We start from the raw sequence: 25,084 nt of genomic DNA on the forward strand, positions 1-25,084 counted from the left end.
TATATCAAGAGTCTAGTACAGTACCTGACACATTGTAGGTATTGAATACTTAGCAGTTATAATTAAAATATGGATCTATCCCCAACGTGTGTAATCAAGTTTCATATTATCTATTTCACAACACTACAATGAGGAAAACCTCATTTAGCCCATTTTGCAGATGCTGAAACTGAGTTGTGATCACTGGGACTTGAGCCCAGGTCCTTCAGCTCCGGGCCCCATGCTCTTTTCATTGCATGCTCTTAACTAGAGATGGACAATGCCATTTGAATGAGGTGTCAGGTCAGTAGGTGGCAGGGCTGGCTGTCACTGGCATTCGGAGGTGGGGGGCAGCAGGGAGTGAAACAAAGGCGTTGGAACGTCTCTCAGAGAACGAATGGGGACTTCAAATCACAGAAGAGGTGCCCGGTGGATGCTTCATGCCAGCCAGTAGTGACAAGTGCTGCACGCTCCTGCATGTCACCATTTCCAGAACAAGCTCACAGTGCAATCGGTTCCACTGGGGGCTTCTAGCTAAGATGCCAGTTCTGGTTGACATGTGACTTGTGAGTGTAATTCTTCACCAGCCCTTCATCCAATATGAAGAAACACTACCCCCCAAATATATCACAGTTTACATATATATAAAATTATGCTTTTATTGTCAACACCTTAAGGAATCACCTTGCAGAACATTTTTAAAACATGTCTTTTTTTTTTTTTTTTGAGACAGAGTCACGCTCTGTCACCCAGGCACCCAGGCTGGAGTGCAGTGGCACAGTCTGGGCTCACTGCAACCTCCGCCTTCTGGGTTCAAGTGATTCTCCTGCCTCAGCCTCCCGAGTAGCTGGGATTACAGGCACGCACCACCACACCCTGCTAATTTTTGTATTTTTAGTAGAGATGGCGTTTCACCATGTTGGCCAGGCTGGTCTCGAACTCCTGACTTCAGGTGATCTGCCCGCCTCAGCCTCCCAAAGTGCTAGGATTACAGGCGTGAGCCACCACGCCTGGCACATGTCAAAATGTTTAAATAACATCTCCATTTGTAGATAGAAGACTGCAGACATGTAGAGACAGCAGATACCCAACCTTTGCTTTGTGTGGATACATTTAGATAACTAGTGGGCAGTATCTGCCATTGTAGCACAGACTCCATTTTAATATATTTGAATGGCACGAAATGCTCTGGTATATGCAGGAAAGCCAGTGAGAACCAGTCAAAGACATTCTACCCCATCCAGGAGCTCTCTTACCTGCATGGGGCTCAGTCTAAGCCCTGCTTTTGAAGGGTGTGCAGAGAGGCCATTTTTAAAATCTTACAAATGAGAAATAGAATTTTAAAAAATTATAAAGGACACAGGCAAATCAATTCATTAAAAGAAAAAAAAGCTAGGCTCTCAGTAGAAAAATGGGTCAAAAGCATGCACACACCATGTACATTCAAATAGTTTTTTAAAACCCTAGAAAAAATTTTAATTTCATTAGTTATCAAATATATATCTAAGACAGTACCGCATTACAATAAGGTACTATTTTTTTGCCAATAAAATTTCCAAATGATTTTTCAATTTTGATGACAATACCAAACACTGATCATACTGTTATCATGAGTACAGATCTTTAGAAAAAACAATTTGGCTGCAGGATAGCAAAAGCCTTAAAAATGTCGATATCCTTTGGCCCAGTAATTCCATGCCTGGGAGTCTATCCTAAGGAATTAATCAAAAGTTCAAGAAAAAAAAAAAGTGTTAAGAACAAAATAAGGGAAACCATGTAAAAGGTTAAAAATAGGAAAATGAAAAAGTATTCAATATACTCATTAACGGCACATTATTCGGGGGTTAAAATATAGGTTTATGATGATTTCGAGATAAATAGAGGAAATCTTACATTTTTAAGTTTTTAAAACGAGTGTAAATACATATATATATATATATATATATATAAAGAATCATCTCAACTGTAAAATGGTTAGACGAGGAGGAGAAGGAAATACATCCAATGGCTAACAGAAGTCTCTGACGGGATTATTTCTTACTACCTGCTTTTTTGCATTTTCCATTTTTCCATTACAAAAAGTATGAATTGAGGAAAAGCAACTTCGACTTTGGGGCTGAGAACAAACTTTATCCAATGACTCTGAAGTTATCTGCTTTGCCCAAGTATTTCTGCAGAGTCACCAAATCCATTCAAGACTAGAAAAACAGTACCTCAAAGTCAAATGAGGTGAGTGCCAACAGAGGCCAAGGAGAAAAGTAACAGGAGATCAATAGGGAAAAGACGGAGAGAAACACTTGCTAGCAGAAAACAAACCCACAAAAAGCCAAACTGGAGCCTTTCCAATCAGTTCCATCTTTCGGGCTCTGAAGACAAATGAATGGGAACAGGACCTGGCCTCCGATAACCAGGCAGATCCGCAGACCCCCTTTCTTCACACTGCGTGTGGGACGGGCCACAGAGCTCTCCGAAGCTTCTGGACTTAGAATCCTGGGACAGCATGGCATAGGCTGTGTCCTTGGCAAGTCCTTGGTCTTTGTCCATGTGCTGTGGGCATCTCCAGTAGACTGACCGTTGCTCAGTTTTGTAGGAAAAATATCAATAAAAACAGAGCTCCCAAGCTCATGATCATTTTGCAGCTTGATCTTGTCTAGAAATCTAAGTCATCTTGGCCAAAGCCATCTGCCCTGCCCACTGCCTTGGTGGGGACGGGATTTCCGAGTGTCTGGTCCTCTTGAGGGTCACAGCCTTCCCTGGCCCCCTGCTCTGCAGTCCTTGTGTCTGAAGGGGCCTCTTCTTGCTCAGAAGTGGAACTTTCTGGATACATCCTGGTGGCCTTTCTCTCTGCATGAGGGGCCCCCATGGACTTGGCGTCAGGGCTCCGTGTGTCTCCACATACATGGCCGTCTTCTGAGTCTTTCCGCCAGCTGTTGCCCTGAGAGGATGCTCTGGAGGAGGAAGGGCCTGTTTGGAAGGTTGGCTTTTGGTGGGGAGTGTCTCCACCTGGGGAAGGGGGTGGAGTGGGCCTGTCCTCGGGGACTGGGCTGCTGCTTTCAGAAGGCCCCTCAGACTGGCCATCTCCTAGACTGACCTGAGGGCTCCCCTTTTTCTCACCTTGAGTTTCTCCTTCCGACTCTGGCTGGGCCTCCCCTTCAGCCTCCAGGGCCTCTACACCTTCTGCCTCTGGCTGGGCCTCCCCTTCAGCCTCCGGGGCCTCCACACCTTCTGCCTCTGGCTGGGCCTCCCCTTCAGCCTCCGGGGCCTCGACACCTTCTGACTCTGGCTGGGCCTCCCCTTCTGCCTCCTGGGCCTCCCCTTCTGCCTCTGGGGCCTCTACACCTTCTGCCTCTGGCTGGGCCTCCCCTTCAGCCTCTGGGGCCTCGACACCTTCTGACTCTGGCTGGGCCTCCCCTTCTGCCTCCTGGGCCTCCCCTTCTGCCTCTGGGGCCTCTACACCTTCTGACTCTGGGGCCTCTACACCTTCTGCCTCTGGCTGGGCCTCCCCTTCAGCCTCCAGGGCCTCGACACCTTCTGACTCTGGCTGGGCCTCCCCTTCTGCCTCCTGGGCCTCTACACCTTCTGACTCTGACTGGGCCTCCCCTTCAGCCTCCTGGGCCTCCATATCTTCTGCCTCTGGCTGGACCTCCCCTTCTGCCTCCTGGGCCTCCCCTTCTGCCTCTGGGGCCTCTACACCTTCTGACTCTGGCTGGGCCTCCCCTTCTGCCTCCTGGGCCTCCCCTTCTGCCTCTGGGGCCTCTACACCTTCTGACTCTGGCTGGGCCTCCCCTTCTGCCTCCTGGGCCTCCCCTTCTGCCTCTGGGGCCTCTACACCTTCTGACTCTGGCTGGGCCTCCTCTTCTGCCTCCTGGGCCTCCCCTTCTGCCTCTGGGGCCTCTACACCTTCTGACTGTGGCTGGGCCTCCTCTTCAGCCTCCTGGGCCTCTATACCTTCTGCCTCTGGCTGGGCCTCCCCTTCAGCCTCCTGGGCCTCTATACCTTCTGCCTCTGGCTGGGCCTCCCCTTCAGCCTCCTGGGCCTCCCCTTCAGCCTCCAGGGCCTCTACACCTTCTGACTCTGACTGGGCCTCCCCTTCAGCCTCCTGGGCCTCCTCTTCTGCTTCCTGGGCTTCCTCTTCTGCCTCCTGGGCCTCTACACCTGACTCTGGCTGGGTCTCCCCTTCTACCTCCTGCATCTCCCCTTCAACCTCTGGGGCCTCTACAACTTCTGACTCTGGCTGGGCCTCCCCTTCAGCCTCCTGGGCTTCCCCTTCAGCCCCCTGGGCCTCCCCTTCAACCTCCGGGGCCTCTATACCTTCTGACTCTGGCTGGGCCTCCCCTTCTGCCTCCTGCATCTCCCCTTCAATCTCTGGGGCCTGTACAACTTCTGACTCTGGCTGGTCCTCCCCTTCTGCCTCCTGGGCCTTCTCTCCTGCCTCTTGGGCCTCTGCACCTTCTGACTCTGGGGGGGCCTCCCCTTCAGTCTCTGGGACCTCTACACTTTCTGTCTCTGGCTGGGCCTCCTTTTCTGCCTCCTGGGCCTCTACACCTTCTGACTCTGGCTGGGCCTCCCCTTCAGCCTCCGGGGCCTCCTCTTCTGCCTCGTGGGCCTCTATACCTTCTGACTCTGGCTGGGCCTCCCCTTCAGCCTCCAGGGCCTCTATGCTTTCCGCCCCATCACTCTGTCCTGGATCTTGGTCACCTCCTGCCACAGCTTCACCCTGCAAGTGGTCCTTATGCCCAGAGCCCTGGCCCCCAGTTTCTCCCCTTTCACTTATGCCCTCTCCCTCCTGCTCAGCTTCCCCCAGCTCGCTGCCCACACTGGTTTCGCTGTTGTGGATTTTCCCTTCCCTCTTCTGAGCCTTTGCATCTCCCTCTGCCTCCCCTAGTTTGGGATCTTTGTCTCTGTCGAGTCTCTGGCTTCCCTCGCCATCCTCACCCTGGTCCACTTCAGGCCCACAGTCCAGCCCTGGCCCTGGCCCTCCCCCTGCTCCCTGGACAGTCCTGGTGCTGGTGGGGTCTGTGCAGGTCTCGCCAGGGGCCACCTCCGCTGCCTCCCCATCGGTGTGTTCTTCCCTCTTCCTCTGCAGAATCTGCTGCAGGTCAAAGGCCTCTTTGATGGGACCTCTGGTGGCCCCCATTGTGGCCTTGGGGGACGCAGGGCTCACTTTCTTCCTCACGCAGGCCTCGCAGGGACAGAACTCCTCGCCCTCCCCGTCCTCGCCCAGCTGGCTCCCCAGGGCTGCACTGAGGGCTGGCTGATCCTCCAGCGTAAAGGAGAAGGGCCCCAGGCCCAGGGTCCGCTCAGAGAAGGCCGAGAGGTTGCGCAGGCCCCGGAGACGGTGTCTGCGCTGCTGGGTCTGCAGGAGCAGCTCCCCAGTGAGGGCCTCCCTGGGAGGCCCCAGCACCATCCGCCCCGCCCGGCCCTGGAGCTTCTGGAGCTCTCTCTCGGTGCTGTCCTGGAGGCGTCGGGCCACATCCTGCTGCAGCTCGGCCGCCATCTGGTCCAGCAGGTCACTGTCCTGCAGGCCCCAGCGCGCTCGGAGCTCAGCCACGGCGCCGGAAAGGTGGGCCAGGAAGGCCTTCTCCGTCTTCTTCAGCAACACGGACACGCAGATGGGGTCGCAGTCCAGAGCCGCTCTGCAGGCCACCGAAGAGCTCCTCTCTGCAGCCCCCAGGGCGGGCTGGGCCTGCGCGTGCTCCGGGCCCATCATGGCGGCTCCGGGCGGCTTTTCCCAGCCAGGCTCGAGCTGGGAGCCGCTTTGACTCTCGCTGGCGCGTGGGTCCGTCTCTCTGAGATGACGAGCGGGCTCTGCGGCTTCCTCTGTGCCCTCTGGGGGGCGCGGCTCTGCAGCGGCTCTTCCCGCTTCCTCCTCCTGGATTGGGTCATCTTCCCGGGAGCCTTCCCCATCCGGAGAGCCGGCCTCGGACAATTCCTGCCGGCCGACGCTTCCTTCTTCTGGAAGCCCTTCCTCTTTGAGACCCTCTTCAAGAGCCTCTTCCCGCAGTCCTCCTTCTGGTCCTTCTTTAACTTCCTCTAACGGCGCCCCCTCTTCTTGCAGCCCTGCTCCTCCTGTTTCTTCTTTAATTTCCTCTAACTGCGCCTCTTCTTCTTGCTGTCCTTCTCCTTCTGTTCCTTTAGTTTCCTCTGACTGGGCCCCCTCTTCTTGATGCCGTTCCCCTTCTGTTTCTTTAGTCCCCTCTAACTGCACCCCCTCTTCTTGTGGTCTTTCTCCTTCTGTTTCTTCTTTAATTTCCTCTAACTGCACCTCTTCTTCTTGCTGTCCTTCTCCTTCTGTTCCGTTAGTTTCCTCTAACTGCACTCCCTCTTCTTGCGGCCCTTCTTCTGTTCCTTTAGTTTCCTCTAATGGCGCCCCCTCTTCTTGCAGCCCTGCTCCTCCTGTTTCTTCTTTAATTTCCTCTAACTGCGCCTCTTCTTCTTGCTGTCCTTCTCCTTCTGTTCCGTTAGCTTCCTCTAACTGCACCCCCTCTTCTTGTGGTCTTTCTCCTTCTGTTTCTTCTTTAATTTCCTCTAACTGCGCCTCTTCTTGCTGTCCTTCTCCTTCTGTTCCGTTAGTTTCCTCTAACTGCACTCCCTCTTCTTGCAGCCCTCCTCCTTCTGTGTCTTCTTTACTTTCCTCTAATTGCACCTCTTCTTCTTGCATTGTGTTTTCAGCTAACTGCTCCAGGTTCGAGCTCGCCCTCTGCTCCTCACTGTCTCTTTCTGCTTCATCCTCATTGGTGGCACAAGCACAGGTTTGGGAGTTCAGGAAGGCTGGGGAACAACACTGCTGTTGGTTTTCCAGATCCCCTGGGTTCTCAGAAGTTCTGGAATCAGGCCTTTGGTTGGAGGTTTTCAGGGGCAGCTCTGTCCCCTCAGAGACCAGGGTGCCGTCCATGGCACAGGGTACGCTGCTCTCCCCTGAACCTCCGGAGCCACTGCTGATGTCCACACCAGAGGAGGACGTGGGTGTGAAGTTCTCCGTCCCGGCATGGGACCCAGGGTCCGGCAGAGCCTGGCTCCATGTGAGCTCCCAGAGGCCTGAGTCTAACTGGTCTTCCCCAAGGTCACATCCTGGCCACAGGTCCTTCGAGATGCTGAGCAGCTCCTGGTACCGAGGGGAGTCTTTGAACCTCACTTTGCTGGCAGGAGACCCAAGGTCTTCATCAAAGAACTGAAGACTGGCCAGACAAGTAATGAGGGCCCCGGCTGAGCGGCTGAGTCTCTTGGCCATGGGCCTAGACACTTCGGGCATACTGCTGGGCCGGCCCTGCTTGGAGCCCATCAGCGCCCTCATGATCTGCGTGGAGGCAGACACCCGACCAGGAAGTGCCCGCAGGCTCACCCTGCAGCTGGCTGGGTCCTCTCCGTCTGCTCCGGCCTCTGCGGGGGCCTCGGAAACTCCCTCTGGAGCTGCCCCTTGGGGGACACCCTCTCCTGATTGGGGACCAGCATCACTACTCCCTGGGAGGGCTCCCTCTGGCTCCGGGTCCTGGCCGGGGTCCCCTTCCAGGGGCTGTTGTCCAGCCAGAGCTGGCTCCCCCAGGCCTTCCAGAGAATGGCCATGCCCAGGGTCCACCTCGGGGCCTCTCAGGCCACCCCTTGCCGCACCTGTGGTCTCGTCCGCCATCTCATATGTCATGAGTACGGGCTCTTCTGGAATGTTGTCCAGCCATTCGCGGACCACAGCCTCTGGAGACGAACGGGGCAGAGAGCTGGGTGACACACCGCTGGCCTCCTCCTGCCCCTGCGGGCCTCCCCAACTCCTCGAGGTCTCCTCCTGGGACAGCCCCCCAGACCCCACATCCTGGCTGGCACTGCTTCTCCTGGATGCCCCTGAACTGGGCCCCAGGGACAGTGTGGGCACTGCCTGGGGTGTCCCCTCCTCCTGCTGGCTCCCACCTGGCCCCCGGGCCGCACTTCGGTGGCTGCTGCCAGTGCTCCCACAGCTGGAAGAGCGCCTCTGGGGGCAGGGCCGCCCCCTGGGCGGAGTGGGATAGTACCTGCCACACAGCCAGAGGGCCTCAGGGGAGGGTCCCCGCTGGGCCTCTTCAGCCGGCTGTGTCGCAGCCTGTGAGTGGCAGCAGCTTTGGTGGGGGCCCGCCGCCCCTTGCTCAGGCCATCCAACCTGCAGAACCAAGGGCGAGGAGGGCTGGGGGGTGTCCCTGGCCTGTTCCCCCAGGTTGGCAGCCCCAGATTTTGAGCAGGAGTCGGATGTGTGGGGTGGTGTGGGGTCCAGCGAGCATGTCCTGGACCCCGCGTCCCCTGCCCACCCGACAGAGGGAGCGTTGTAGGGGGAGACCCCAGAAGCACAATCTGAGTGTCCTGCATGAGTGACAGTGGCACTGCTAATTCCCAGAAGGTCCTGGGAAGGAAGAGATCCCAAGGAGGGAGGTCTCAGGTTCCCGGAGGCCTGTGTCCTGGTGCTCAATGAGCTTCCAGAAGATCGTGGCACTGAGCCATCCCGGCAGGCCCTTCGCCGCTCAGGAGGCCTCGGCACTTGCTTGGTTACAGAGGAGTCCAGTGGGTTGTGGGTGTCCTTGCAGTAGCGACACTGCCTGGGATGGCCTCTCGGGGCCACTCGGCCAACGCCAGGGCTGCTGGGTGAGGACGTTGCACTGGCCCGGCTTCTGTGCCTTCTCTGCTCCTGCTGGGATGAAGCGGAGGTGGAAGGGGTAGAAGAGGCTCCTTCCGAGTCCCAGGAGCCAGAAAGGCCAGGAACCAGACGCTCCCTCTTCACAGACGCCCCCCTGGCCTGCTCGGTGCTCCGTCCTTGCATCTCTGCCTGCAGGTCCTCACTCCTTAAAGATGAAAGACTCGGAGCTGGAGAACCAGGGTTGCCTCCCTTGATGGCCTCCTGCTGAGAGGTCTCAGCCCTTGCCTTGCCTGGGCAGCCCCGGGGCCGCCCGCCCCATTCGCTGGATCCCTCGTGAGACCCAGTGCTGGCCAACGAGTCCGAAGAAGCCCCCTCCTCACTCCGGGCCCTGGGTGTCAGGCGGCCGCCTTGCTCTGGGCTGCCCAGCCCGACTCCATCTGTGCACAGGTTGAGGTCCTCACCCAGGCTCCCTCCAGCTTCCCGCTCAGCCCTTCTCTGGGCAGAGGGGCTGCCGCTGTCCAGCCCATCTTCTGGGGTCCTGGGGCAGCAGGAGGAGTCTGGCTCCGAGCCCTCAGGGTGGCCGGTGCTGGAGGCTGGGCTGGCACTGTCCTGGCTGCATCTCTCCCTCCCGGCAGCCCTGTGGCCCCACAGGCCACTGCAGCGGACGTGCTGGGCCAGCCCCCACCTCTTCCGAGTCGCCACTCTCTCTCCCTGGGAGGCATGCAGGGGATTCGTCCAGATTTCATACTTGGGCCCTGGCTGCCCGCCTCGGCCAAACGCTTCCCCGCATCCCACCCTGCAGGGCCGGGGTCCCCATACCCCAGGGCCCGAGAAGCCCCAAGGGTAGCCCTCCCACACACAGCAGAGGGGGTCCACCTCCCCCAGAATGGGGTCTTCCCTGCTGGCTGCTGTGAGGGCGCTGGCCCTGCCCATCCTCTGGGACCACAGGAGTGTGTCCTCGCCGACCAGGTGGAAGCGGACTTTCATCTCCACGGACAGGCTGCCATCCTCATTCATGCGGACCTTCTTCTTCATGTCATCGCCGGCCACCAGCGGGCCTGGCTGCGCTGGTGTGTCCTGAGGGTGCCTGTCAGGAGCAGGGCCCACCGGGGGGTTGCTAGGAACAGGCCTGTCTGGCAGCTGTGGCCTGCTGCCTGGCCGGGACCGCGAATGGATCACACTCGGCTTGGTCTTTGGCCCCCAGCTCCCTGGCACGCAGTGAAGAGGAAAAGAAAAGAGGAAAAGATTGTGAGCCATGGGGGCAGCATCAGGGTAAAGGAATAAAATAGTCATAAGCCTCCCACGACCTGAACACCACCACTGCCTCCAAAATGCACAGTAACGGCCGGGCACGGTGGCTCAGGCCTGTAATCCAAGCACTTTGGGAGGCCGAGGTGGGAGGACTGCTTGAGTTCAGGGTTTCAAGACCAGCCTGGGCAACTTAGTGAGACACCATCTCTACAAAAATAAATAAAATAAAAAATAAAAAATAATTAGCTAAGCACAGTAGTATGCCCTGACAGTCCCAGCTTCCTGGCTACTCGGAAGGCTGAGGCAGAAGAATCCCCTGAGTCCCAGAGTTCGAGGCTGCAATGAGCTCTGCGCCACTGCACTCCAGCCTGGATGACAGAGCAAGACCATCAAAAAAAGAAAAGAAAAAAAAAAAAGCATGATAAGGGCAGAGCTATTCTAGAATGACAGTCCCCAGAGCTACCAGTCTGTGAACTGGCATCGTCTAGCAAGGAGAACTTGAGTCTGAATTCAGTCTCAACTCTGCCACTTACTAGCTGCATAGTTTTTGGCAGAGCCTGTTTTCTGAACCATAAAATAAGCATAATAATATTGATTGGTTCAGTTCTTACTGATACATGGCTATGCATATAAAACTTCCTCTATAGTTGCTAGCACAGAGTAGGCTCTAGAGAGATGGCAGGCTTGGCAGGCAGAGTGGCAGTGCCGAGAGCTTGCTCTTGGCCCTCCTCATGCCCACACCCAGCACAGCAGGTGAAATCAATAAACCGCTGCATATGACCCAGATTGTAAACTGTTATATGCTCTGTGATTATTAGTGGTGACTTTTCACCCTCATCAAGTTCCTGGGTTGATAAATGACTTCAGGGAAGGACCTGGGCTCATGATATCAGGTCCTGCTAGTCAAGCCTGCACCCCAGCTGTGAAAAAGAGAAGAAGAAAGGGCCGCTGGGGATGCAAGGGAGTGACTCTAAGAAAAAATGAGCCAGGCGTGGTGGCTCACGCCTGTAATTCCAGCACTTTGGGAGGCCAAGGCAGGCAGATCACCTGAGGTCAGGAGTTCAAGACCAGCCTGGGCAACATGGGGAAACCCTGTCTCTACTAACAACACAAAAAATTAGCAGGGCGTGATGGTGGGTGACTGTAATCCCAGCTACTCGGGAGACTGAGGCATGAAAATCACTTGAACCCTGGAGGTGGAAGTTGCAGTGAACCTAGATCACATCACTGCACTCCACTCTGGGTGACAGAGCAAGACTCCGTCTCAGCAAAAAAAAAAAAAAAAAAAGGAAGAAAGAAAGAAAAAGGAAAAAAAAGAAAGAAACAATGAATAAAGCCCCTAAGTGCTTTCAAATTCCATCTCCTGAGCCAACATGTGGCAAGAGGGTAGGGCTAGCAGACAGAGGCTGAGCCGATGACCAGCAAAAGAACAGACCCCAGGTGCACATCTGGGCCAAAGATGACTTTACCCAGTCCTGCCCCTCCACAGGGACCAAATGCGACTGGGGACTCCTCCAGGGAGGGGCCCAGAGTCAACTGTCCTTGTGCCTCCAGTGCCTACAGTGATCACCAAGCCTGTCCTGGTCGGTGCTTCTGAGCTTTTCACAAAGGATAGTACTTTGTTTACTCACCAAATGTTTTCATTGTCAGACTGCATTTGTTAACTGTGCTTTTAAAAATAAGTGTGTGGTTTTAGAAAATAACATAGTCCAGACTGTGGCTCTTTGGCTGGATATATGGTTGATTGGATGGATAGATGATCCATGGTCATGGTTAGTTTTAGTCCTTTGGACCTCCGTGCCGGCCACCACTGTTGTCTGAGACCATGGTGACCCTGAAAGGATGCGGCGCCACACACAGGGCGCTTTGCTGTCACGATGTCATGGCCACTGTAGTTGTTTCTTTGTTGAGACAGGGTCTCTGTTGCCCAGGTTGAAGAGCAGTGGCACGATCGTGACTCACTGACATCCCAAACTCCTGGACTCAAATCATCCTGCCGCCTCCTGAGTAGCTGGGACCACAGGCATGTGCCATCATGCCTGGCTAATTTGTTCATTTACTTATTTATGTTTGTGGTAGAGGCAGGGTCTTGCTCTGTTGTCTAGGCTTGTCTTGAACTCCTGGGCTCAAGTGATCCTCCTGTCCCAGCCTCCCAAATTGCTGGGAATACAGGTGTGAGCCTCTGCACCTGTGGTTCTTAATAAAATTTATTTTAGATGCTAGAAACTTCAAGTTCAGGATAGCTTAACCCTGTTCCATGTATTTATTTATTTATTTTGAGACACGATCTTGCTCTGTCACCCAGGCTGCAGTGAAGTGGTGTGATCACAGCTCACTGCAGCCTCAACCTCCTGGGCTCGAGTGATCCTCCCACTTCAGCCTCCCAAGTAGCTGGAACTATAGGCATGTGCCATTATGCCTGGCTTATTTTTTTGTTTTTTTTTTTTAGAGACAGTGTCTCATTATGTTGCCCAGGCTGGTGTCCAACTCCTGAACTCAAGCAATCCTCTCGCTTTGGCCCCCCAAACTGCTGGAATTACAGACATGAGCCACCGTGCCCAACCTCTGTTCCTTTTATATACCAAACACTGCCCTCTCCTATCTTGGTCAAATGTTCAACCCAAGTAAGGCTGACAGTACTGAGAAGGAGGAAGAGGTAGGAGAGATCCCAAAATTACTGGGATACCCAAGATTTGGGGCCAAAGGAAAGCTTCCTGAATTACCTAGAAGGGTATCCACTCAACCCTACTGAACCACCATCCAGTGCAAATCAGATGGGGGAAACCCAAAAACCAACTCACTGTTTTTGTTTCTTGAAGTCAGCCCAGATAAAGTTTCAGCTTCACTTCTCCTGGCCTTTTCCATGGCTGGGGGTCTGAAGGCCTCATGCCCGGCACACACCAGCACAGAAGGGCTGTGCAGCAGGGCCTGCAGCGAGTCCACCTGAGGGAGGAGCGGGCGGGGTCAGGAGGCTGGGCTGCAGAAACCCCTCTACCCTGAGGCCTGGGGGAGGAAGGATCCAGTCTCACCAGCCCTGTCCTGATTTCTGCACATCTCACTCCAGACTCCTGGTCCAAGGAGGGGTCTTATTCACTCCCCATAACACCTCCATCACTAGCTGAAGGCTGAGGTCCCACCACAATGATCTCCCACTCTACCTACACCCCTCCTTCCACCAGGTGTGAGGCCTGTGATCAAAGGGCACTCTGGATGCCTCTGCTGCAAAAGACTTCTGTAGGCTGCATTTCTGCCCACACGTCCACCCTCCAGAATATGTATTCTCTGGAGCAACTGGAGCATCACACGCCCTCCAGATCCCACAGCGGGGCCTGATTGACTCTCTCACCCTTTTCCCAAATGGAGGAGCCTCTGTGCTGCCTGACCTGTGTTTTCTGGTACAATCTGAGTCTGTTGCCTCTGTCTCTGCCTCTGCCCAAGTGGAGGCGACAGGGGCTAGGCATCACTCTTCCTACAGGGACCCCTTCCCTTCCAGACTCCCGCAATGGTCTCTGGGCTCCTGACCCTCCCCAGACCCATCAGAATGTCCCCTGTCCACTCCTGGGCTCAGGGCAGGCTCAGGGCAAGATTCCATTCCAGGAAACAGGTCCCTGGGCCCAGAGACGCCTGCAGATCTGAGGGTTTGCACTACCGATGGGATTACATCGTAATTAGCAATGCTGGGGGATGTATTCCATCTTTAAAGCACAGAGCATGTTCTTTTTCATTCTCCAAAATTATAAGGATATGCTCATTAACAAAAAAATGAAAAAAAGAGGGAATATTACATTCTCTTCCCCCAAAAAATGTCATAGAAGTTTGTTGTGCACCAGATCTTTCAGCCTGGGTAATTAGAAGAAGTTTGTCTTAAATGACGAGGTCCATTTCTTCTTTGATTTAGATTCCTAGTCCATCAAAAATTTCAAACATGACCCAAGTCTACCAATTCATGGATGTAGCCATGCCTCTAGGGAATCAGACTCTCCAGGGAAGAAGAAAAAATTGAAGACTAAATGATGCTCCCATTCCTAGGGAGAGGTAGAAGTCTAAAATCTACAGGAAAAGGAGCATTTTCAAGAATGACTATCCAGGAGGGAACCTGAAAGTTGATAATCATGTTGCAGTCCTTCCTGGGGAGAAATGAGGTCATGATATTTACAGAAACTCTCACAGCTCTGCAGTAAATCTAGGTGAAAATATCCTAAGTCTTTTTCTCCAGTTCACTCATGTTATATCAGCTCTCTCCCTATCACCGCACCCACTAAACTACAGCTAACTGAAGGTAGGGACCTTGTCTCATTTGTCTGTTTATGTGGCACATGCTAGTCCACGGTAATGCACACTAACTCAAAAGCATCCTTGCATTACATTGTAATTAGCAATGCTTGGGGATGTATTTCCATCCTTAAAGCACAGAGCTTGTTCTTTTTCATCTTCCAAGCATTAATGTTGGCTCTATCATTGGCCAGCCATGCAACTAGGAGCAAATTACTTAACCTCTGTGCCTCACTTTTCTTATCTGTCCCAAGGGGATAATAATATCAGCTACCAGATGCAGTGGCTCACGCCTGTAATCTCAGCACTTTGGGAGGCCGAGATGGGTAGATCCCTTGAGCCCAGGAGTTTGAGATTAGCCTGGGCATCATGGTGAAACCCCATCTCTACTAAAAAGACCAAAAAAAAAAAAAATTAGCCGGGCATGATGGTGGGTGCCTGTAATCCCAGCTACTTGGGAGGCTGAGGCAGAGAAGTGCTTCAACCCAGGAGGCAGAGGATGCAGTGAGCCGAGATCGCACTGCTGCACCCCAGCCTGGGTGACAGAGTGAAACTCCATCTCAAAAACAAAAAACAAACAAAAAAAAAAACCAATAAAATTAGCCAGGCTTAGTGGCATGTGCCTGTAGTCCCAGCTGCTTGGGAGGCTGAGATGGGAGGCTCACTTGAGCCCAGGAGGTTGAGGCTGCAATGAGCTGAGATTGCGCCACTGCATTCCAACCTGGGCAACAGAACAAGACCCTGAATCAAATATTAATAATAGTAATTAATAAATTAATAATAGTAATATCAGCTACCTCGTGAGTTTGTGTGGTGCATGCTATGCCCCAGACCAGCTGCTTCTATCCCACTTTCTTTCTGGTGTGCTTTCCAGTACTGCAGAGGTTTCTTTCTTTGTTTTGGTTTTGGTGGTGTTTTTTGTTTTTTGTTTTTTGTATGCTTGTTTGTTTTTTGAGATGGAGTCTCGCTGTGTCACCCAGGCTGTAGTGCAGTGGTGCAACCTCCACCTCTCGGATTCAACCTCCACCTCCCGGGTTCAAGCGATTCTCCTGCCTCAGTCTTCGCAGTAGTTGGGACTGCAGGCACACACCACCATGCCCAGCTAATTTTGAATTTTTAGTAGAGACGGGGTTTCCCCATGTTGACCAGGCTGGTCTGGAACTCCTGACTTCAAGTGATCCACCTGCCTCAGCCTCCCAAAGTGCTGGGATTACAGGTGTGAGCCACCACACCTAGCCCAGTACTGCAGAATTTAGAAAGCTGCCAGCCCATTTCCTGAACTTGCTCGAAGCTTAGGATTGAAATGCAAAATAAGTCCCATGAACTAGATGCACTTGCACAGGGCATGAACACGGCAGTGAAGCAGGGGCCATCTTTCTTTTGTTCCTGACTCTTGCCACAAACAAAAGGAAGTCAAAGATGCAGAGAGGTGTGTGCCGCTGAGATATCAAAAGACGCCCTCGTTGTTCTAGTACCCAACATCTTCCCATTTGGGATCCCAACAATGTGGGGTAATTCAGAGCTCAGTCATTCCAGAGGTAACCCCCCAAACCCACTTTCCTCATTTCCTAGACATCCCGGACAGGTCGGTCTGTAACATTCTGGGAATCTTTTCCAGGAACCCAGCCTTTCACTGGATCTCTGAGCATCAAACCCTCTGAGTATAATTCCTTTCTGCTTAAGATGCCGAGAGAGGGCTGGGCACAGTGGCTCACACCTGTAATCCCAACACTTTGGGCTGCCAAGGTGGGCAGATCACCTGAGGTCAAGAGTTCAAGACCAGCGTGGCCAACATGGTGAAACCTCATCTCTACTAAAAATACAAAAAAAAAAAAAAAACATGAGCTGGGCATGTTGGCAGGTGCCTGTAGTCCCAGCTACTTGGGGAGGCTGAGGCAGGAGAAATGCTTGAACCCAGGGGGCAGAGGTTGCAGTAAGCCAAGATCACGCCACTGCACTCCAGCCTGGGTGACAAAGGGAGACTCCATCTCAAAAAAAAAAAAACAAAAACAAAAAACAGATGCTGAGAGAGGATTCTGTTTCCTGTACTGAAGCATGGATGATGCAGTGTATCACATCAGAGGTGGCTGCAGGCAATGAACCTTCAAGGATAGGAATCTGGGATTCGAGTTCTCATCTGGTTGATTTGAAGGTGGTGATAAACTGGTGGCTGCAGGCAATGAACCTTCAAGGATAGGAATCTGGGATTCGAGTTCTCATCTGGTTGATTTGAAGGTGGTGATAAACTGGTGACAACAGGACACTCATAGCGCATGGCACACAGTGACAAAATAGTTCTTAGGTGGTCCCCTCTCATAGTAGAAAGTAGTGCTTCCTAAGAGCAGGACTTTGACCCTCCACTGGCTGCCAGGATACCCTCTTACAATGAGAGTAAGAGCTGCAAGGGCTATGGGGTGGGCTGGCTGCTTCTGACTTTTGAAAAATGGCAAGCTCAAGGTCTAAGCCCTGCTTCAAGGATGACCAGAGGACTTGGGGCTTCTTCTGCAACTGCTGTCAAAGAGTCTCTTTTCTCTTGTCAAAACTCAAACGCAGAACTGCTTGTGCTTGTGGCTGAAAGACAACTGAACTGGGTGTTAGCTGTTCCATCAAGCCATAAAGCAGGGGTGGTGTGCAGAAGTAGTCCCTGATCACCAGGTGGAGATGACGTGGACTAGCTAAGGCTCAAGAAGCTTGACTGAGGCCTCAGTTAAGTTGCTCAAGCAGGTGGCTCACACCCCAGCTCATCTCCTCCTGCTGCATTCCCATCTCTCCTCAGCACACACCTATGACTTCCTGGGAAATTCCCCCTCCCAGCTAACTGAAGAAGAAAAGATTCAATTCTGGCTTTCAGACGGTTGCACAGAGTATGTTGACATGACCAAGAGTTGACTGCTGCATGACAGACCCTGTTTGGCCAATGAAGGGCAGTGGGGAAGAAAAACCCAGGAGACGGTGTGATTTGGTGACTACTCAGAAGAAGCAATGGCAAGAGGTTCTAGAGCAATTGATGGGCAATGGTTAGCAGTTAAATCTGACAATCAAGGGGCTTGAAAGGAAGGGGACTGGAGGATGGGTGACAGGAAGTCCAGAGAAGGACCTGGGAATGGATCGTTGAGAACTGGCCTAGAGGGTAAGAACATTGGTGTCCCATGTGGTTGTTTACCAAAAAGTGAAAATCCTGAGGATGTATTGACCAGCTCTGTAGAGTCAATCATCCTCTTCCTTCAGCCACTCCGGGGCATGCTCAGGCAGTTCCTGAACAAAGTGGCACAGAAGCATCAACTAGCAGCAGACGCTCCACTCCATTCAAGCAAACTTGGCTGCCACCTCTGCTCAGGGCCTGATCTGCTAAAAGCAGAGACCAGTGATTCGTATCAGACCTTGAGGGACACAGCCAGACCCCTGGTGGAAAGAACCCCTCTGATTTGGTGGCATTCAGCAATCTGTGCCAACTGTAATCCTGCTTCACAGGTAGATTTTGCACCTGGCCATCATCCTTCTCCACCCTCCATGGACTCACTGAATGCCTTGCTCATCCTTGCCAAAACCCATGAAGATTATTTCCACCCAAAGGACTGATTTTATAGCAAAGATGTGAGAAGAGGGACTAACACCCACGAAACTCACTGTGTGGCCACGTACCCCATCATGCAAAGTAGCTCTAACTTATAGAACAATGGAATATTCTACGGAAGACCCAGTTTGGACAGCAGTTGGAAGACATCACTTTATGATGCTGGGATGTTGTCTTCCAGAACGTGATATGTGCTCTGAACTGGCAACTGATACATAGTGCTGTTTCTCTGGCGACTAAGACACCTGTGTCTTAGTCTGCTACAACTGTGACCTCACTGCAAACATTTTGTTTTCCATTCCAGCAGTTTCAGTCTCTGCAAGCTATACAGTGAATTCCATGGTTGTTAGTCCACTGTCTCACTTCTTTTGCTACAAAATTAGTTCTTTGGATAGAAGTAAGCTGCGTGGGTTATGGCGTGGGTTTGGAGGTCTCAGGACCCAAGGGAGAATGCTCCCCCTTAGAAGACACAACAGTGGGCTGGGCGCGGTGGCTCATGCCTGTAGTCTCAGCACTTTGGGAGGCCGAGGCGAGTGGATCACCTGAGGTCAGGAGTTCGAGACCAGCCTGGCCAGCATAGTGAAACTCCATCTCTACTAAAAATACAAAAATTAGCTGGGCATAGTGGTGGATGCCTATAATCCCAAGGAGGCTGAGGCAGGAGAATTGCTTGAATCCAGGAGGCAGAGGTGGCAGTGAGCCGAGATTGCGCCACTGTACTCCAACTCCAGCCTGGGCAACAAGAGTGAGACTCTGTCTCCAAAAAAAAAAAAAAAAAAAAAAAAAAGGCACAACAGTGGCTCCATGGAGCTGAAAGCTGAGATGGTCACCTGGTACGTACAAGGCTTCTCATGACAATGAACCAATAGGTAACAAGGAGGTTCTGTGTTGGATGGGGTGGCTGGTTCTGATTGTCCAAGGGGGAAATAGGGCTACTATTATACAATGGGACAGGGAGGAAGTCATCTATTCCCCACGCAGCCCTGTCACCAACAGGATGGGTGACAGGAAGTCCAGAGAAGGACCTGGGAATGGATCGTTGAGAACTGGCCTAGAGGGTAAGAACATTGGTGTCCCATGTGGTTGTTTACCAAAAAGTGAAAATCCTGAGGATGTTCACTGGCTGTCATGTCCAGGGATAAACATGAACACAAGACCATGGCAGCCCCATGTAGTGAGGAACCCCAAGGGCTCAGACCCCTGAGGACTATGGTTTGGTCACTCTGTGAAGTACATAATCATAATCAGCTGAGGTGCTGGTGGGAGACAGAGGAACAGGGAATGGAGAGTGGAAAGAAGCTTTAAACACCAACGATGGCCTTGCAGTAGATAGTCTAATTTTTTTCACAACTCTGCTAGGTATACATATTAATCAATTTCTCTTTTCTTTGCTCTTTATTTCCTATACTACTTAGCATAGGGTACTTTGATGGTGCTGAACTACATAAGTAGACCTTAAGACAGATGATATCAAGGTGAGGTTGTCACAGAATAGAAGGGTCCAGTGATAATGTGACTGTGGGGAGAAGGTGAATGTGTTTTTTATTGTCGGAGGGAGAGCTCTATTACTACATGAGTGCATGTTGCTGTAGCTGATATTTATAATGAAGTTTTTGTAATGATGTTATAATATGACTTTTTTTTGAGATGGAGTCTGGCTCTGTCACCCAGGTTGGAATGCAGTGCACGACCTTGGCTCACTGCAGCCTCTGCCTCCCAGGTTCCAGCGATTCTCCTGCCTCAGCCTCTTGAGTAGCTAGGATTACAGGTGTGTGCCACCACTCCTGGCTAATTTTTGTATTTTTAGTAGATACGGGGTTTCACCATGTTGGCCAGGCTGATCTCGAACTCCTGACCTCAGGTGATCCACCTGCCTCAGCCTCCCAAAGTGCTGGGATTATAGGCGTGAGCCACCATGCCTGGTGATATGATGTTTAAGAAGTATTGATGGAGTGGTGCATACAGATGTTAAGTAGCAACAGGACTGAATCTTGAGGAGACTGTGAATTAGATCAGTCAACCTCCATCCTCTGCTCTGCCCACCTTTGGTGGAAATTCATGTTCTGCAGAACCTGGAAAGGCAAAAATTACATTCACGAGTGTCCTTGAACTCAATAATCATAGCAGCTTCCAGCAGAGGTAGTAGCTTCCTGCACATGCTGGGAGCCATTCCTGCAGACCCAGCTTCCAATTCACTCTCTGGCTTCCCAAAGATGAAGCCCCCAATGCCCTGTATTAAATCACTTTCTACTTAAGGTACCTTGAGTAGTTTGTTTCCTGCACTGAACTCCTGCAATAATAGGTTATTGGATAAGACAACAGTAAGAGTACACAAGGCTGCTGGGCACGGTGGCTCACGCCTGTAATCCCCAGCACTCTGGGAGGCCGAAGCAGGTGGATCACCTGATGTTGGGAGTTCAAGACCAGCCTGACCAACATGGAGAAACCCTGTCTCTACTGAAACTACAAAATTAGCTGGGCATGGTGGGACATGCCTGTAATCCCAGCTACTTGGAGGCTGGGGCAAGAGAATCACTGGAAGGCAGAGGTTGCAGTGAGCCGAGATCGCGACATTGTACTCCAGCCTGGGCGACAAGAGTGAAACTCTGTCTCAAAAAAAAAAGAGTATGCCAGGCACAATGCCTGCCACTTACCACATGCCCACATGCTCGCTAAATGTACCTAAAAACGTGCATTACAGCTGCTTGTTGATTAATGGACTTGACTGAGTGTCTCCATGCTCTTCACCTTTAACTAGTACCAGGGCAATCAAATGCCTCTTCTTAAGGGATACTCTCCCTCTTCCACGTGAGTATTTTGACCTGAGGTCTAAAGAACTTTTTCAAGGAACTGTCAGACTCCGACAGCCTACCTTTTTCCCACTGGTCGTGTACAGCTGCTTCACAGGAAAGCGCAGGAGATCGGAGGCTTTGCTGAGAAAGGCGGCCAGGTTCCCAGTATTTCTGTGACTGAGAACCACTGTCTGCTGGAGGCGTGGGTCCATGTTCTTAACCAGCAGTATCCTCCGGGGGGTTTTAAGACTCTTCCGGGAGGAGGAGGTTCCTGGGGCTTCACGCCGGCCTTCGATATCCCGCAGCTGCTGAGCAGTGGGGCTTCTCCCCTGTGGCTGGCCTGGCCCACTGGGGGTCTTGGGGGGTTTCTTATCAGAGCAGAAGTAGCAGCCACCATCTTCCAGCTGCTCCAGGGCGCTGAGGCTGTGCAGGCCCCGGGGTGTGGTGACGGAGCGCACCCCAAAGGAGAGAGGCACACGCTGGGAGAGCTCGTCCATGAGGGCGCTGAAGGTCTTAAAGGCGCGCTGGTGAACGGCCAGGCGGACCCCAGCAAACTGCGGATCCCCTCGCTTGAGGAAGGTGATCTTCTTGGCTGGTGTGACCTTGGTGACTGAGGGGGTGCGAGCCACAGAGGGCAGGAGGCACTCACGGTGGCGCGGGGCCTGGGCATCCCTTGGGGTGCTGTTCATGATGTGGGGGCTCTGGCAGCTGTAACAGGTCAGAGGAAGAGGGGTCAGAGAGCAGCTTGGGGGATTGACATTTCCTGTCTCTCCCCTTCTTTATAGAGGTGCTTCCTGCCCACCCCAAATGTGCTCCACTCCACTATGGAGAGGCAGGTGAATCTATTTGGATGGAACAGAAGGAAAGACAAAAGCTGGGCATGGGACAGATCTGAATTCAAATTCTAGCCCCGCGGATCCCTTGAGCTCAGGAGTTCGAGACCAGTTGGGCAACGTGGCAAAACCCCATCTCTACAAAAATACAAAACTTAGCCAGATGGTGTGCACCTGTGGTCCCAGCTACTTGGGAGGCTGAGGTGGGAGGATGGTTGGAGCCTGGCAAGTTAAGGCTGCAATGAGCCATGATCATGCCACTGCACTCTAGCCTGGGCAATAGAGCAAGACCCTGTCTCAAAACAACAACAACAACAACAAAACAAAACAAAACAAAAACTCCATCTCCACCACCTACTCCTGTGTGGCCCAGGTGAAGGATGCAATCTGGATTTTGGTGGCCCCCATCTGTAAAACGCAGCCATAGCCACACTGCATAGTGGTTATGATCATTAGATGAGTCTAGACATGAAAGCATCTGGCACTGAGCAATTATTAATTTTTTTTTTTTTTGAGACAGAGTCTCACTCTGTTGCCCAGGCTGGAGTGCAGTGGTGCACTCTCAGCTCACTGCAACCTCCATCTCCTGGGCTTAAGTGATTTTCGTGCCTCAGCCTCCCGAGTAGCTGGGATCACAGGTATACGCCACCACACCCGGCTAGTTTTGTATTTTTGTAGAGATGGGGTTTTGCCATAATGACCAGGCTGGTCTTAAACTCCTGACCTCAGGTGATCCACCCACCTTGGCCTCCCAAAGTGCTGGGGTTATAGGCATGAGCCACCACACCCAGCAATAAATCTTTATTTCTTTCCTTCCTCTTGTTTCTCTTGCTCACTTCCAGCAACCTTGAACCTTTTGGAGTAGTATTTTCAGCGGTTTGTCTCTAAGGAGGTGGACAAATAAAGAGAGGACCATGAAACACACAGGTACAAAGGCTGGACGGAGACTCAGGAGGCTCGGGCAGCATACCCCTGCTCGTGACGTCTCCCTGTGTGGCCCCTGGGAGTTCTCGCCTCCTTGGACTCCCCCTCTCCAGAGGTGAGATGTTGGGTGAGAGGGCTGGAGTGGAAGGCATGGGTTCCAACCCACGCAGGGACAGGGGTGCAGACAGGGAGACTTGGAGCTCTGTGTCCTTAACCCAAAGGGGGTGCCACTGTTTGAAGCTGTGTGCCTTCTTCATTGTATGTTGAGGTTTGCTTTCATATAAACGTGATGCTGCCTCTCACATTCTCCTGAAGTCTGTGCAAGGTGCATGATAAACCCTACAGGTGAATATCCCAACCACTGCTGCCATCATGGGAGAGGGGGCCTCAGAGCTGCTGTCCAAGGCTAAGGCCAGTCTCCCACAGTCCCTTCCTGCTCCCACTGTCCCCCGGAGAGGAGCCTCACATAGGGCTGCACAGGCCTTCTATGCTTTTCTGTGCTCTTCCCAGCCCAGGAGGCCACGCCTGCTCTGGGCACCTCACCTCCTGCTTCTTGCTCACATGGGAATTCACCATTCCCCCCAGGCTGCCTGGCCTCAAGGGTTTCCTGCAAGGTGGCCCCTGCCCTGCGGCCCCGGCCTGGCTTTCCTCTTTCGAAGAGTTTTACTCAGCCCCCAAAGCCTGGGGAGCCCCCATCTTCAGTGCAGCTTCTGCAGCTTCTCTGACAGTTCCCATCCCTGGGCCTGCGTCCTTTCTGGCCAACTCCACCAGGGCCCAGGAGGCAGAACCTGTGCTCCCCAGGGCTCCAGCCCCACGTTCCGCACAGAGTCGGGCTGAGAAATGCACACAGATGAGTCAAGCTGATGCTTCCTAGAGCCAGGCCTGTTGGAAGTTGGCCCCGAGCACTCACCAGAGGCAAGGAGTCGTCCCAGCTTACAGGTGACACAGCCCAGGACCCTCGTTGGTGTACAGGCCATGGGCAGCCACCGTCCTCCCTGGCTGTGGCCACTGTGCCCATTTCTGGGGTAGCTGGGGCCCCCATCTTCCCTTCTCACCCTCCTCTCCACGTAGCCCCATCTGTCCCAAGAGATAGAACTCTTCTCTCTTTTTCAAAATTGTGGTGCAGAGAAAGACCTGTTAATCTGACCTCATCTCTGACACAAGCTTTATAATTAGCTGGGCTGCCTCCTCCCACCCAGCATTTAATCCCTCGAAGCTGTTCTTCCCAGCCCTCGGCTCACCTTCCTGCAGAGCTGGAGCACTTCCCCCAGACACTGCTGCGCGACAGCCCTTCTTCCAACATCTTTTCATTTGCACCTGCCACTGTGAGCCCACCTTGTCCCCAGTATCACTATGCCTCTCAGCACCATGTCCCAGCATTATTGTATCATCCAGCTTCGTTCCTCTAGAATCACTATATCCCCAGCAGCACCATGTTGCCAGCACCTCATGTTCCTAGTGTCATCATCTCCCTCAGCATCATGATGTCTTCAGCATCACTGTGTTCTCAGTATTAAATGTCCCAAGCATCACCATGTGCTGCGTGCCCAGCACCACAATTACGTGCCAGCACCGCCGTGTTCTCACCATCACAATGTCATCAGCACTTCCATGGCCCAGCATTACCATGTGCCCAATACCACCATGTCTTCAGTGTCACCATGTCCCCCAGCATCGCCATGTCCCCAAAATGACCATGTCCTCTAGCATTACCATATCCCCAGCACCTCCATGTCCCCAGTAACTCCATGAACCCAGCATTACCATGTCCCCAGCACCTCCATGTCCCCAGTACCTCAATGTCCCCAGCACTTCCATGTCCCCAGCATCTCCATGTCCCTAGCACCTCCATATCCCTGCATCACTGTGTCTTCAGCACTGTCTTGTCCCCAGTATGACCTTATCTTGCAGCCATGAAGAAGGAAGTTGCAAACATGGAAGGTTTTCTTCTTGGAACAGGCATCACCTTCCAGTCCTCACTCTCAGAATACCTATCACATTCTCCACACATTCTGCCACTCATGACTCGCTCTCTCATGTATCCAACAAAGATTTCTGAGCATCTATTGTATGAGGCTCTGTGTGGTATCCTGGGATGCAGACATGAGTAGGATATGGCACCAATCTTCAGAAACGTCACATTCCATTGTGACAAACAGACATGCTCCTACACACAGTAATAAATGTTCTGATGTGTGTATGTGTACATACACACATACTCACACATACACCACAATATACACTGGGTGTGACTGAATGCAGAGTAAAAGGAATGGCCGTGCAGGTCAAGGAAAGCCTCCTAGAGGAAGTGACGCAGAGACTCACCTGTGGTGAGAGTCCAGGAACCTGGGCCTTCAGGGTGCGAGGAAATGCTGGGAGGAAGGACAAAGGGAAGAGTACGCAGGGCTAGAGGAGGGGTGTGGGGTGTGCTCCCCACTCTCCACTCCGTGCCCAACTGGGGGTCAAGTGGGGAACCCCGGGGGGGCGGAGTGGGGGTGTGGGAGGGGAGCATCTAGATGAGGTATGAGATGCTCTATAGGCGGAGGGCATCTGCCCAGCCAAGCCTCATGACTGAGCAATAAAGGCGCCCCCCAGCCTGCCTCCCGCACAGGGCAGGGCCTCATCAGGTGTGGGCACGTAGAATGCTTTGGAGGAGGCTCCGACATTTCACTTCTGAACCATCCAGGCACCCCAGGCCGACAGGACCACGCAGGAGCAGAGGACCTGGCAGGAATCGGGGAGCTGTGGTGGGTGATCTCGGTGAGCACAGAGACCGAGGGATCCACCCCTGGGGCTGATTAGGTCCCCAGCAAACTCCAGGGCCCACTTGCACCCATCAGAGCCAGGGGAGGCTGAGTCAGTGCAG

General features: G+C 52.8%; 1 protein-coding gene across 1 annotated transcript; it reads right to left on the reverse strand.

The window, feature by feature from the left end:
* Positions 1-2,088: 2,088 nt before the first annotated feature.
* Positions 2,089-21,163, reverse strand: RP1L1 (RP1 like 1). The gene is made up of 3 exons (XM_033176904.1): positions 20,542-21,163; positions 12,625-12,766; positions 2,089-9,780 (listed from the first exon to the last, which is right to left on the reverse strand). Exons 1-3 carry the CDS (start codon positions 21,148-21,150, stop codon positions 2,630-2,632), a joined length of 7,902 nt encoding a protein of 2,633 aa, XP_033032795.1. The 5' UTR covers positions 21,151-21,163; the 3' UTR covers positions 2,089-2,629.
* Between the last annotated feature and the right edge of the window lie 3,921 nt (positions 21,164-25,084).

Source organism: Trachypithecus francoisi, unplaced genomic scaffold (genome assembly GCF_009764315.1).
Source record: "Trachypithecus francoisi isolate TF-2019V2 unplaced genomic scaffold, Tfra_2.0 Contig01554, whole genome shotgun sequence".
NCBI classification, from domain to species: Eukaryota; Metazoa; Chordata; class Mammalia; order Primates; family Cercopithecidae; genus Trachypithecus; species Trachypithecus francoisi.

Bases quoted from the DNA above. Each gene is read 5' to 3' on its own strand.
- RP1L1 (XM_033176904.1), bottom strand. From the start codon at position 21,150: ATGAACAGCACCCCAAGGGATGCCCAGGCCCCGCGCCACCGTGAGTGC. The intron at 12,767-20,541 runs GTAGGCTGTCGG...CTCCTCCCTCAG, and splicing joins ACACGACCAGTGGGAAAAAG to GTGGACTCGCTGCAGGCCCT. The intron at 9,781-12,624 runs GTGAGTTGGTTT...ACTGCGTGCCAG, and splicing joins GACTTCAAGAAACAAAAACA to GGAGCTGGGGGCCAAAGACC.